Source organism: Callorhinus ursinus, unplaced genomic scaffold (assembly GCF_003265705.2).
Source record: "Callorhinus ursinus isolate GAN/ISIS: 27379988/994484 unplaced genomic scaffold, GSC_fseal_2.0 scaffold16, whole genome shotgun sequence".
In the NCBI taxonomy this organism is placed as follows: domain Eukaryota; kingdom Metazoa; phylum Chordata; class Mammalia; order Carnivora; family Otariidae; genus Callorhinus; species Callorhinus ursinus.
This window is the reverse complement of record NW_027397078.1, coordinates 5,575,647-5,589,181: the sequence shown is the minus strand read 5'-3', so window position 1 is coordinate 5,589,181 and position 13,535 is coordinate 5,575,647. Positions and strand designations below refer to the sequence as shown.

Genomic DNA, 13,535 nt, shown 5'->3' with positions numbered 1-13,535 from the left:
TACCTATCAAGGATCTGGAAGGGCGTGGAAACAGGAGCAGAGCAAATGGAGAACTTCCAAAGCTGCACAGAACCACTGCATGGGTTCTGTCCCCCAGCCCCGGTGCCCCTACTTTTGCGGGCTTCCTGATGGGGCTCTATTTGCATGTTCTCAGCCCTGTCTTGGAGCAAAACTGCCCCCGTTCTATCTGATGTAGCCAAATAGGATCGTTATATAAGGAAGCACTCACTGGCAAGGGAGAAGTAGTCTCATATCGGGTTATGTGATTGTATTTGTCAATTCTCAGAATTTTTTATCTGTCCGGGGCAGTCTAGGGGCAGACCTACTCCAAGACTGGGACAGACATCACGGCCTTCCAGAGGCTCTTATCCTTCTTCTTTATCCTGGACATTTAAATGAAATGATGCGACCTCTGCTTTCATTAACTGAAAAATGTTTCTTTGCATTATAAGGCCTTTAAGAAATGCATTATTGATTATATACCATTGGGGCTCTTTTCAGTTTAAGTTAAATTGTTTAATTTTAACTTTATATTTGAAGGCAGCAAACATTGGAGAAGTAAATGCATTAAAGTCAATATAAAAGCCTCTTATTAAACTCCTAATTTTCCACAGATTGCTATATTTATTGAAGAGCTTTCTCCCTGAGGGAATAAATGCAAAAATGATTTTCCCAACCTGAAAGGAAATTAGTTAAAACATTTCTTGGCTGTTCGTGGTATTTATTCTCGATTCCTGGCAGAAAAGATTTTCTTCTTCATAAACCTATGAAATGGCACAATGTTCTCTGTACTTAATATAAGGCATCATCATCCATAATTGCTATTGTATAATACCAACTGTTAGCAAATGAGTGCAGCCATATGCAAAAGGTGGTAATTCATATGGATCCATTCTTTTAGGTTCTCTCTTCTCGTTGTATAGACTTTATGTTTATCTAAGCTCTGTCATCTAGGGCATTTGGAAAAAATAAAAATAAACCCAAACTATAAATCTGCTCATATGCCAATATACGCAGGTATAATTCCATAGGAACTTTCACCTTAAATATTCCAGGATCAACAACACATATTTCTCAGGAGGGCTGCATGCCTACAATATTAAAGGATAACTCTGCTGGGGCCAGGAGGTGGGAACAGATGAATGACCCTACATGCAGCTTTGAACAAGAGATCAAAGCAGAATCAAAGGATTTTATTCTAGATTTCATGTTATCTTTCTGCAAGGAAATTAATTACAAGTTTTAGAAAAAATAGGAATGAAACTAAACTGATCTATAGGGATAGAAATGAGAACAGTGGTTACCTATCCCTAGGTGGGAAGAGCGAATGACTGGAAAAAGCCAAGAGGGAAGTTTCCGGCGGGACGGACATGTTCTGTGTCTTGATTTGAGTGTGGATGACATGGATGTATGCGTTTGTTAAGACTCATCCAACTGCACACTTCATTTCTGTGTATTTTACCCTGTCTAATCATACTTCAGTAAAAAAGAAAATGACAATAATCAAATTCTGGGTAGGCAGCAAAAGATTTGAGTTGAAGTCCCAGTAAGAAGACTGGCTAGGTATGTGACCTTCCACCTGATACTTGCCCTTCTGCATGTTCAGATTCTTCCGTAAAAAACACAAAATTTGGGCCAAAGGTTCATTAAAAAAAAAAAGAAGACAACTATAGAAAGACAACAATACTACTACTAACTGGGGTCAGACTTGGGAGACAAACATCCTTTTACGATGGGGTACACCAGAATCATGGCCCTCCCCACTCCTCTAGAACATCTCTACATTGGATGCCACCATCGCTAGAGCTGGGAGTCTTGGGGAAGAAAGAAAAAGGTATACCCAAGGTTTGGTGCAATAAATCAGTAGTGCAGAAGCAAACATTTTTCCCAGAGTTAGGGCAAGCAAAACGGGGAAAGACAGGCCAGGTAATTGTGGACCTAACTCTTATACCGTCAGTGACCACAAAGCCCACTGCAGGCTCTTAGAACTTATCCCATGTGGGCGGCTCACTGAAGACTCCTACTGTCTGGAAGGGAGACTCTCCATGGATAGGAGCGGGGTCAGGGGTGGTGAGTGAGGCTTTCCTGCCCTGAGGTCAACACCCAGAGTTCCCTCCAGCCAAGAGGAGAACAGGACAACTCCAGTGACTATGACCCCGAAATGTTCTTTCACATCTGCATCAGGAGTGCAGATACCCTTTACTGACTCTCCTTTCTAGATTCTCATTCGGAAGGCACAAACTCCTTACCTCTCTCCGCATCTTCATGTAAGGATCTTCTGGACACTGTCCCGGGGGGTTTAATTTGACTCCTATTTTCTTCAGAAAGTTTTTTGTGAACGTATCACAGTCATAAATCTTGAATGTCCGGCCATAAAAGATGATGTCTATGTTGATATTGAAATGATGCACAGTATAAAACTGATCTTCATCAGGAGGTGGGAGTGAAATCCGATGACGCCGGATAAAAGTTCCTATGGTGGGGAACCAAACACAACTGTTTCATCGGGTGACTAACAAGGAAGAGGTCACAGCACATCTCCGTAACAACCCTGAACGCCATCCCACAATAGGGAAGTAGGCAAAGGGTTGGTTCTTGGAGGCAGCATTACTATGTCCAAACTCTGAGGGTACCTGAGGGAGCTGAGACTTCTGAGGTCCGTGGTACTGACCAACCTTGCATGTTATTAAAGTTGCCTAAGTGGTACTAGGGAAGTACTTTAATAAACCATAAAGACTAGGGAAGGAAGAGGGGCACAAACAGAGTGACCTAATGGGCCAGACACTGCCACTATGTCTTTTTCCAGAAACAGCACTCAATGTGAGCCCACTAAACAAAGCACTACGACCTCAAAGCAAAGTGCTCACAAAAATGCATCCTCTTGGCTCAAAAAAAAAAAAAAAAAATTAGCTAATAAGCTTCAATATGGTAGGTGCCAACACTATGACTTACAGCTTCTGTGAACATGAATGACTTCATGCTGCTCTGAAGCATCTTCTTTGCTCTACCGACCTCGTCTCCTGCCACCCAACCACCCCTACAAAGTGATAGTTATTAGAGGCTTCATCGTTTTAGACAGTGTTCTGGGCCAAAGGTTCTGGATCTTAGTCCATCTTTTACTGCTAACCCTATGATGCCCCTTCACTTCTCCTCTTGAGAATATAGACCCAGGGCCCTCAAGTATACCCAACATGGTGGTTAGCCACTGGCGGTAAAAGGGTTCGCTTCCTAGATGAGTAAGCCAACTACACCACACCATACCGGACAACTTACCCAAATACTGCTGAAACCTATTGTCAAGGATTGTTCAGGGTTTGAGATTTTATCCTACGTGCAAACTAACAAGGTAGCCTGCCACAGTTTCGTGGACGTTAGTAGAAGACACAAATTGCCTTGGTTAGAGATAAACTCACAGCAATAACAGCAGCCAGAACATCAGCATGTTTTACACCAGTTTCCTGAGCCCCGACTCCCACGGGATGACAGAGCAAGGTCCACGTAACTCCTGCCCACGTGGTGGGCTATGTTACAGGAGAGGAACCCTAAGCTTAGGGATCCAAACCTTAAAATGGACAATAAGCATTCCTGCTTTCTGTCTCACAGGGAGACATTGCCTTTATTAGACTACAGTAAGCATGTCCTGTCCTCCCTTTGTACTGGAAGGAGATACCACCTCTGTCTTCCAAGGCTATGAGCAAACCTGCACTTTGTCTTCAAAAGCCATTTGCTAATATAAACATCCTTGAAGAGACAGTCCAGAACAAAGGGTAGGCAGTGCCTCTGCTTGCAAGACACCCACTGAGAATGGCCTCTCAACATCTGTGACTGACTTTGGCCTAAGAATCTACTCCAAGAGTAAAGGGAAAAAGAGAAAAGGTGAGCAGAGCAAACGGAGGGTCTAGTGGTTCAAGTCAAAGTGGCTTGGGGGGACCCCTGTAGGGAAGCATTTTAGTATAAAGATGTCAAGCAATCTTGTTCCTATTTTATATAGCACCAAGAATGGCACCTTTTCCTGAAGTCTAGAAATACTTCGAAATTATTCACTCCTATTCATTAAGGAATATTTAATGAATATCTTTATGTGCCAGGAACTGTGTTGAGCTCTGTTCCATTTTTCTCCTCATCATCTTTTCACTCTGTTCAGGGGACATGAACTAAAATCATTTTCATCTTCTTTTCTCTGTAGCAATTTTTAATTACTTGGTACATTAAATTAAAATAATAAAACTATAAAATCAGAACTGGCCTAGAATATTTTTAAATGTACTACATAAAAGATGATATAATTTTACTGCAAAAAATTATACTTCAATTAGCCTTTAATTCATGCCACTGAAAACAGTATGCAAATTATTTAATCATTCAAGATTAGACATTTAGAACAAATTGCATACTTAAATATCTATAAAAGCATGGGTATTTCAGGTATTTTCAGAAACCATTATATATCTCTTTAAAAATACTTATATTGTTACAGTTTTTCAGATATAAAAAATTTATTGAACAGCCAGGAGCTTGTTCGGAATTTCCATCTATCTTGCATTTGTACTTCATTATAAAAATTCAAATAAGCAAGTTGGTGCTGATTTCTGTTCAGTAAAACTTTGAATAAGAATCTTCTATTTTTCTAGGTGGGAAGAACTGGCCCACCTACAGAGCTTTCAAATAATAATAATCAGAATCATCATCAGAGCCCTAGGATATGCTTTCATATACATTTTCTCATTTAATCTCCACTAATCCCACGAGGCAGATAATGCACAAAATACAAATACTCAGTTTATGGACGAGAAAAGCACGGTTCAGAGTGGTTAAGTGATATGCTCAAGGTCATGCTCTAACAAATGGCAGAAGATCTTGGACCTGGGTTTTGGGTGTTTTGGGGTTTTTTTTTATTATTATTTTATTAACATATATTATTTGTTTCAGGGGTACAGGTCTGTGACTCATCAGTCTTACACACTTCACAGCGCTCACCATACCCTCCCCAATGTCTGTCACCCAGCCACTCCATCCCTCCCACCCCCCTCCACTCCAGCAACCCTCAGTTTGTTTCCTGAGATTAAGAGTCTCTTACGGTTTGTCTCCCTCTCTGGTTTCGTCTTGTTTCATTTTTCCCTCCCTTCCCCTATGATCTTCTGTCCTGTTTCTCAAATTCCTCATATCAGTGAGATCATATGATATTTGTCTTTCTCTGATTGACTTATTTTGCTTAGCATAATACCCTCTAGTTCTGTCCATGTCATTGCAAATGGCAAGATTTCGGGTTTTTTGATGGCTGCATAATACTCCATTGTATATATATATATATATATACACCACATCTTCTTTATCCATTCATCTGTTGATGGACATCTAGGCTCTTTCCATAGTTTGGCTATTGTAGACATAACTGCTATAAACATTGGGGTGCGGGTACCCTTTCGGATCAATACATTTGTATCTTTGGGGTAAATACCCAGTAGTGCAATTGCTGGGTCGTATGGTAGCTCTATTTTCAACTTTTTGAGGAACCTCCATACTGTTTTCCAGAGTGGCTGCACCAGCTTGCATTCCCACCAACAGTGTACGAGGGTTCCCCTTTCTCCGCATCCTCGCCAACATCTGTCGTTCCCCGACTTCTTAATTTTAGCCATTCTGACTGGTGTGAGGCGGTATCTCACTGAGGTTTTGATTTGGATTTCCCTGATGCTGAGTGATGCTGAGCACTTTTTCATGTGTCTGTTGGCTATTTGGATGTCTTCTTTGCAGAAATGTCTGTTCATGTCTTCTGCCCATTTCTTGATTGGATTAGTTGTTTTCTGTGGACCTGGGTTTTGAAGCTTTAAGTAAATACCAGCAATTTCTGGGGCGCCTGGCTGGCTCAGTTGGAAGAGCACGTGACTCTTGATCTCGGGGTCCTGAGTTCGAGCCCCATGTTGGGTGCAAAGATTACTTAAAAATAAATGCTTAACAAAATAAATAAATACAAGCACTTTCCACAGTTTGCACTGAACTATATCTCACTGAACTATAGCCACAGATTACTTAAGTGAAGGAGAGGAGGGAGTGTTATAGGCAAAACGGGATAGAAATGGGGAGTAGAGCTGCCAGCCACCATGAAAAAGAGAGAGAGAAGATGGAGCTGCTCTTCCCAAAGAATAGCCTCTCTGTTCTCTAAAAGCAATTTTCTGGAGAGGGCCCACTTGCCTGCTGCAGCAATGCCCCCTCCAGGGCCACCACATTCCCTGCAACTCCCCCCCCACCCCAGGGGCCTGCACATCCCAGACCCTCACACTTCCTTATCTATGCTCCCATACTTCTCTTAGATATGGTTCTCCGAAGAGGCCAGAGAGAAGCTCTTTGTGGTAACAAAGAAGGCCATCACCATTTATGGGTTGAAAAGAGAAGGCAGACCTAACTAAACAAGACAATTTTTAATAACAAGAAATCCAAGGTCACAATGCCATGTTTATCAGAAAACTAATGTGGGCCATTTGAAATGCACAGATGCACCTGAGAACTTTCAATAATGTATCCGTGGCATCTCTCAACTGTGTCCTTTGGGGGTCAAAAATTTCTATTTATTGATACTTGTGTGTTTATAGTCCTCCATGATAAATGGCAGAAACTCCACCAGCAAGAATTTGTTCTAGAATATCTAAGAAATGGGCAAGATGGCATGTCTTTGGCACACATTGAAGAGAACCTGAGATCATCAAGTATATAAATAGAAGTAATGCTATAAAATAGAAAAACAAGAACAGAAGTACTATATCTGCCCTTTAAATTTTTAAACATTTGCCTTCTTGCCTGCCCCATAGAGACAATTAGGGCAGGTGTCCAGGCATCGCATCCCTGCTTTTCAGCTCCTCCTAGTCCTTCTATTTTAAATCTCTCTTCCTTTTTAAAGGGCCTGCTATCTGATTATACTCTGCAAGCTTTAACTTTCTAATATTTCCCTGTGGTTTAGATCAAAATGATGATATATCCATTTATGTTTAATGCATTTTCATTTCATTCAGTTGGGACTTGCCTTGGATCTTTGCTCGTACCACTAAATTTGGTTTTTAGAAATTCACCTTCCAGAATTTAGACTCCAACCTCTTACCTCTATCTTAATTTTCCGTATGTTGAGTTCATTTTAGTAACCCTGCAGACCTAGGATCCATCTGAGTCTAGAGACAGGTATTTCTTAGGTGAATGAATACTCAACTGGAATTGCCACTTGTCACTGTGTCTATTAAGTTTTTATCCTAAAAATATGAAGACCCTTCACTGGAATCAGACACAAAAGAGTATCTTTTCCTCCTCTTATTGTTTACAATGATTCCTTCCCTAAAATGACTATTCCATTTGTATTTTTACAAAAGGTCCTCTTTGGACTTTTGGTTTCATAAGAATAACTTTTCCTATATAGATAGCCTGATACCTGCCTTGTAGCAAAAGAATACAAAATTTAAAATTCTGCATTTTTGATCATAATAAGAAAGAATAAGCCTATGCAGGTCCCCCCCAGGCACCGGATAAGCGCCAAATGCTAGCTTGTTAGGGCCTCTTGCATTATCGCCTTCTTGCCTTATTTTCCCTACACACCCTAGGATCTGTTCCCAAATACCTCCCAACTCCACACCCTACCACTTTCCTACCCCTTTATCTCATGCTGTTCCTTTTGGCTATTAGGCCTTCATCTTCCATCTTTATATGGAGGTACCACTCAAATGTCTTCTTCTCTAGTGGATACTGGAATTTCCTCTTCTGATCCCTCAAAGTACCTGGTACCATTTCTGATGCCTGCGTTGTGGTACAGACATTGTCTCCCACTTTTCTTCTCCTTTTTTTCTTTCCTCCCTCCTCTCCTTTCTTTCTTCAGCAAATATTTACTGAGTAGCCACCATGCACCAAACACCTGTCTTCACAGGCCACTGACTTACCTCCACTCTTAAATTCTCCTCTGCTCCATTCAATGACCATCCCTTCCCCAGGGTCAACCGTCTGGGGTTGCCACATTTAGCCCACTGAAATATAGGATGCCTAGTTTACATTTGAATTCTAGATAAACAGTGTATAATTTTATTTTATTTTATTTTAAGATTTTATTCATTTATTTGACAGAGAGAGACACAGCAAGAGAGGAAACACAAGCAGGGGGACTGGGAGAGGGAGAAGCAGGCTTCCCGCCGAGCAGGGAGCCCCATGTGGGGCTCGATCCCAGGACCCTGGGATCATGACCTGAGCCGAAGACAGACGCTTAACAACTGAGCCATCCAGGTGCCCCAATAGTGTATAATTTTAGTGTAAGTATGGCCCATGCAATACTTGGGGACATACTAAAAACTTCATTGCTTATCTGAGAGTCAAATTTAGCTAAGCATCTTGTATTTTATCTGGCAACCTTACTACCATGCCTCCTTCACTTTATGGGATGCAGTACTAAGATGTAGTGCATGCCCATTATGAATGAGTAACACATGAATGCCACATTTTGTGATTACATTTGCTTGATCAGGTTATTTTAGAGTATAAAAAACATATTAAAAAAGTACTGCGTTGAAGGGTCAACACAAGTCCCTAGTGGAAATCAGTGTTCTTAACCAAGGACTCACCAGGAAGTAGAAGCCAGTTTATAATCTGGCCCCAGGCGTATAGAATCAGAAATTCTTGCAGTGGGCCACGAGGTTCTGATGACAGCTCTCAACTGAGAACTGGTATCACCCTCACCACAAATTTATGGCAGGTTTCTCATCATTAGCCTTTCTTTAGCATAGATTAGTTTGGACTTGGTAGTATTTGACAATGATTCTGTTAGACAATTAGAAGTAAAACTACTGGGATTAACCTCTGACAATTCTTGGCTTGGTGTAACGTTGTTTTAACTCCATTCCAACAGAACAGCAACAAATTCTATACATATGACACATCGAACCAAAAAGAGAGTGATGTTCTGGCAAGAAATAAAAGCAAGCCTTGAAGTGCGACAGTGACTTGACTTATAACGAACATAGATCTCTCTGCCAGCAAGGATTCGTGAACATTAAAAATATGTTGTTCTGATTAGAAGCTGCATGTAACTGAATGCCGATTTTGGCATCATGCCTCTTTTGTTTCTGGCTGCTTCCAACTCCCCCTGCCCCCTAAAAAAAAAAAAAAAAAAAAATCACAGGATAGGAGAGGCAACTAAAAAGGAGGCTAATTCCTCCAGATGCACTAATTTCTGGATGGTCAGTTCCACAAAAGAACAAAATGCACCTGACCTCCCATTTCATCTGGAAAATATAGAAACCCCATGGAAGTGACAGGAACATCATCCATTTGCGTCACCTAAATATGATCCCTAGCCCCTTCCCGGGGCCCATGGGTGCATGAGAAGCAGTCTCAGGCCACTTGAGACACAACTGAAAGAAACACCCCCTACCCCGTCCCACCAAGGTCTGAGCCACTGGCCCACTGAGCTTGTATGCTCTTTTTTCCCAAACATTTCATTTTAAAAAGCCTTATTTATTTATTTGACAGAGAGAGAGAGAAAGAGAACAAATAGGCAGAGAGGCAGGCAGAGGGAGAGGGAGAAGCAGGCTCCCCGCTGAGCAGGGAGCCCAATGCGGGGCTCCATCTCAGGACCCTGGGATCATGACCTGAGCCGAAGGCAGACGCTTAATGACTGAGTCACGAAGGCGCCCCTTAAAAGTGCTTTTCCAAAGTATCCTCTGTCCGAATGGACCTTCCTTAACAAGAATTATCATATTAAATATTTCAAGAAAGACCAGTTTCCTGCTGAATAAACACAGTTTGATGATAGAGTGGTTATTTGTGTTTGCTTTCCACAGTACTTGCTACAGCCTGCCAGGTATCTCTGCTGACAAATTCAGTCTTGTTACATATCGTGATGACCATGTATTCCCTACATATCCCTCGAACTGTGCCTTCCCTCGGGGAAACTGATCAGAGAGAGCCTGATCAGAGAGTGCCAATGAGAAATGCCGAAATTTTCAAGAGGCTTTAAAGTTGTCTTTTACTCAGAGTTGGTTTTTTCCACCCCTGAGTCTTTATGAGTCACAATCCCCCCTACTCACCTAAAAATTACTTTCAAATAAATCATTATGACTAACTTCAGTTTGCCTTTGGAATCTGCCGATGTGAGATTTGAAATCAAGAGGCTGAGAGAATTGAAAAGTCTTATACAAGCCTTTCCAAGATCCTCATAGAGGTTGCATTTCATTTTTCTTCTTGGATAGTTTAATAAAACTAAAGACTCACTATACAGGGGGCAGTAAGCTGCAGAAATATGAGCTTTCAGTTAAAAAGGAATAATAATAGGACGCCTGGGTGGCTCAGTTGGTTAAGTGACTGCCTTCGGCTCAGGTCATGATCCTGGAGTCCCAGGATCGAGTCCCGCATCAGGCTCCCTGCTCGGCAGGGAGTCTGCTTCTCCCTCTGACCCTCTTCCCTCTCGTGCTCTCTATCTCTCTCATTCTCTCTCTCTCAAATAAATAAATAAATCTTTAAAAATAAATACATAAATAAAAAGGAATAATAATAAAAACAAATGGAAGTCACTGATAAATGTTCAGGATGTTCTGTTACCTCCAGTCTGTCATTTGTGTAAATTTGGTGTCATGTGAGGAAGGTCATCAAACAATAAGCAAGAAGGGCCGCCTGGGTGGCTCAGTTGGTTAAGCATCTGCCTTTGGCTCAGGTCATGACCTTGGGGTCCTGGGATCAAGTCCTGCGTCAGGCTCCTTGCTCAGCGGGAAGCCTGCTTCTCCCTCTCCCACTCCCCACCCCCGATCGTTCTCGCTCTCTGACAAATAAAAAGAATTACTTCCGAACAGAAAGAAAATCCACAACTTTTAAATTCTATGAACATCTCTTTTACCTAAGTGTATTTAATGATGTGACAGTACTGCCTTAGCAAAACATATTTTCTTATACATATTTTTATATTAATAACTATATATTTATAAAAATTTATATTTATGTTCACTTAATTGCTTTACTCGGATATTCCCTTACTAGGCTTCTTGCTTATTTTTTTTTAAAGATTTTATTTATTTATTTATTTATTTGACACAGAGAAAGAGCACAAGCAGGGGGGAGGGACACAGGGAGAGGGAGAAGCAGACTCCCTGATGAGCAGGGAGCCCAATGCGGGGCTCTTTCCCAGGACCCTGGGATCATGACCTGAGCCGAAGGCAGATGCTTCACTGACTGAGCCACCCAGGCAGCCCTTTGCTCATGCGCTCTCTCTCTCTCTCTCTCTCTCTCAAATAAATAAATAAATCCTAAAAAAAAGAAAATGACCCCAAAGAGTCTGTAGACTTCTTGTTCCTTTGCAATGTGTCATACTTCCATTCAAATAAAAAGACCCAGGAGTGGATAGTATGTCAGAACACAAAGAACCAGAGGACAGCTCGTATCATCTCCTCACACCAACCCTCACTTCCTCCCTCCACTGGTAAAACCAAGTACAGACACTAAATCCAATCTTCTTCCTTTTTCCACCACCTCAACAGATCCTCTCTTCCAACGTGGCAGAATAAGCCGAATCATTCCGGTCATGATCTGGGCACCTTTGATTCACGGTCCGTATCTCCAGTCTTGCTCTCTTCCTGAAAACACATCCCGAGATTCGACCGGCCTGGTGGGCCTCACCATACAGTTGTCCCAACTCACGTTCAAAAGCCTCATGTGTCAAAACAAACATACCCAACCTCCACCCCCAGTGTTGCTCCTTGCACCATGCTTCTGGGTTTTACGAAGGCATCACCATCTTTTCAACCACGGAGTGAGCTCTGAGGCAATCAGTTAAGGTTTAGACGAAGCAAATCACCTCTCTACGCCTGTTTCTTTTTCTGTAAAAGCTGAGAATGACCTACTTTAGATGGTCGCTGGGGGATTAAATGAGATAATGCTAAAGTAGATGCTTTATCATTAGATATCCCCCTTCCTCATTCTCTGTATTTAATTGTTGGTCAAGGCCTATCAAGTCTGCCAGCCAAATGTCTCGAAAGTCTTTTCTCTGTTTTCTATTCCTACCATCATTGTCCTGGTTTGTTCTAACCAGAACAATTGCAAAATTCTTGGACCAGTCACCTCGCTCCCTTCCCTCTCCAACCTGCTTGCCCATAAGCTCTATGAGGTGGAGGTCGTCTTACTTTTGTCCATTCTCCCAAAACCTAGCACAGTGCCTGGCACAGAGGAGACATTCAACAGACACTTCTTGGCAATGCTGACTGGCCCGAAATTCATCATCCAGACACAATGGAGCTATGTGCTAAGAAAGCCTCAATCTCATGAGCACTGAAGGAAGTCCTCTGCATATTGCCTCATCACAACCTTATGCTCAGAGGCCCATGGTCCCCAAATTCCTCTGTTTCTTCCCATAGAACCCATTGTGGTATATCAACATGGAGGTAATGGGCCCAGATAAGTAGTTAGTAATGAAGAAATTTATTCCACATTGGCAGAAAATCCTAAGATGTGTTAAACAACAACAGTAAGTAGATAGTAAACAGAACACGTATATGTCAAACACATAAAGAAAGGGATGGAAGGACCAGGAAATAATTAATTTTCCATTTGTATTAAATACATGTGAGGCACCTGGGCTCTAAATATTCATGATGCACTAAATATACAAGAGCAGTAAATATTCATGAGTACTCAATATTCATGAGGCCTTAATTTGGCCACTCATTCATTGATGACACCCATTCTGGCCCCCTGTGTCCTTTCCCCAAGAAACAAACCAAACCCAGACTACTCAGCAAGCTTATTGGTGAGCTACAGCTGTGGCAAGGCCCACGTATCCCCTTGTCTTGCCAACAGAGCGTGTGCCAATAGCCCAAGGTCCCCTCTGTCTGGGGTCCTCCTTACTTGAACTTCAACTCTGGTCTCCAAACCACACTATTGGCAGGAAAAGCTGACACAGCAAAGACAGACTGGACCATTGTCTACCCCAGGATTCAGGCAGCGTCGTCCTTCCACCCACTTGCACCTTGTCCTGTGTGTGTGAACTTACCCCATTTCTTTGCCCTCGCTTCTCATTGTGTATTTTGAATTGTTTTAGTGCCTCATGTGATTGATGCATTTTCACTTGGTCCAGGAGGCTTTGTCCTGTGGCCTCTGGGAAAGCCTACAGGCACGCTTCTTGGAGGCCACCACAGCATCGAGATAATACCCCCCACAATACTCTGGCTGCTGGGTAGAGAATAGGTTGCAGGAGGAGCAGAAATGGATGCAGAGAGACCTATCAGGCAGCTATTCTATTCCTCTAGTCAAGAAATGGAGGCAGCTTGGGTTAGTAGGGTAGCAAAGTGCATAGAGAGACACAGATTCAGGATATGTTTTGCTAGCAGAATGGAGAACAAGGATGGTGGGTGTGAACAATTAGGGAATGTCAAAGGAGTAGAGACTGTAGTGGAGAGGCAATTTCAGGGCTTAAGGTGTTGAAGATGGCAATACTCCAGGAAAGACAGAGACAATAAATGTACCTAAGAATCATGGCTCCTGAGGGCTCGAAGTGGTCTTCGAAGGTCATCTACACCAACCACCAAACG

General features: G+C 42.1%; 1 protein-coding gene across 1 annotated transcript in view; it reads right to left on the bottom strand.

Moving 5' to 3' along the window:
- The window catches only part of EFHC2 (EF-hand domain containing 2), a 190,849-nt gene that overhangs the window by 103,962 nt on the left and 73,352 nt on the right, over positions 1–13,535 (bottom strand). The window contains exon 4 of the mRNA XM_025857715.2: positions 2,250–2,473. Within this exon, the coding sequence (XP_025713500.1) occupies positions 2,250–2,473 (224 nt within the window). The remainder of the gene's footprint in view (positions 1–2,249; positions 2,474–13,535) is intronic.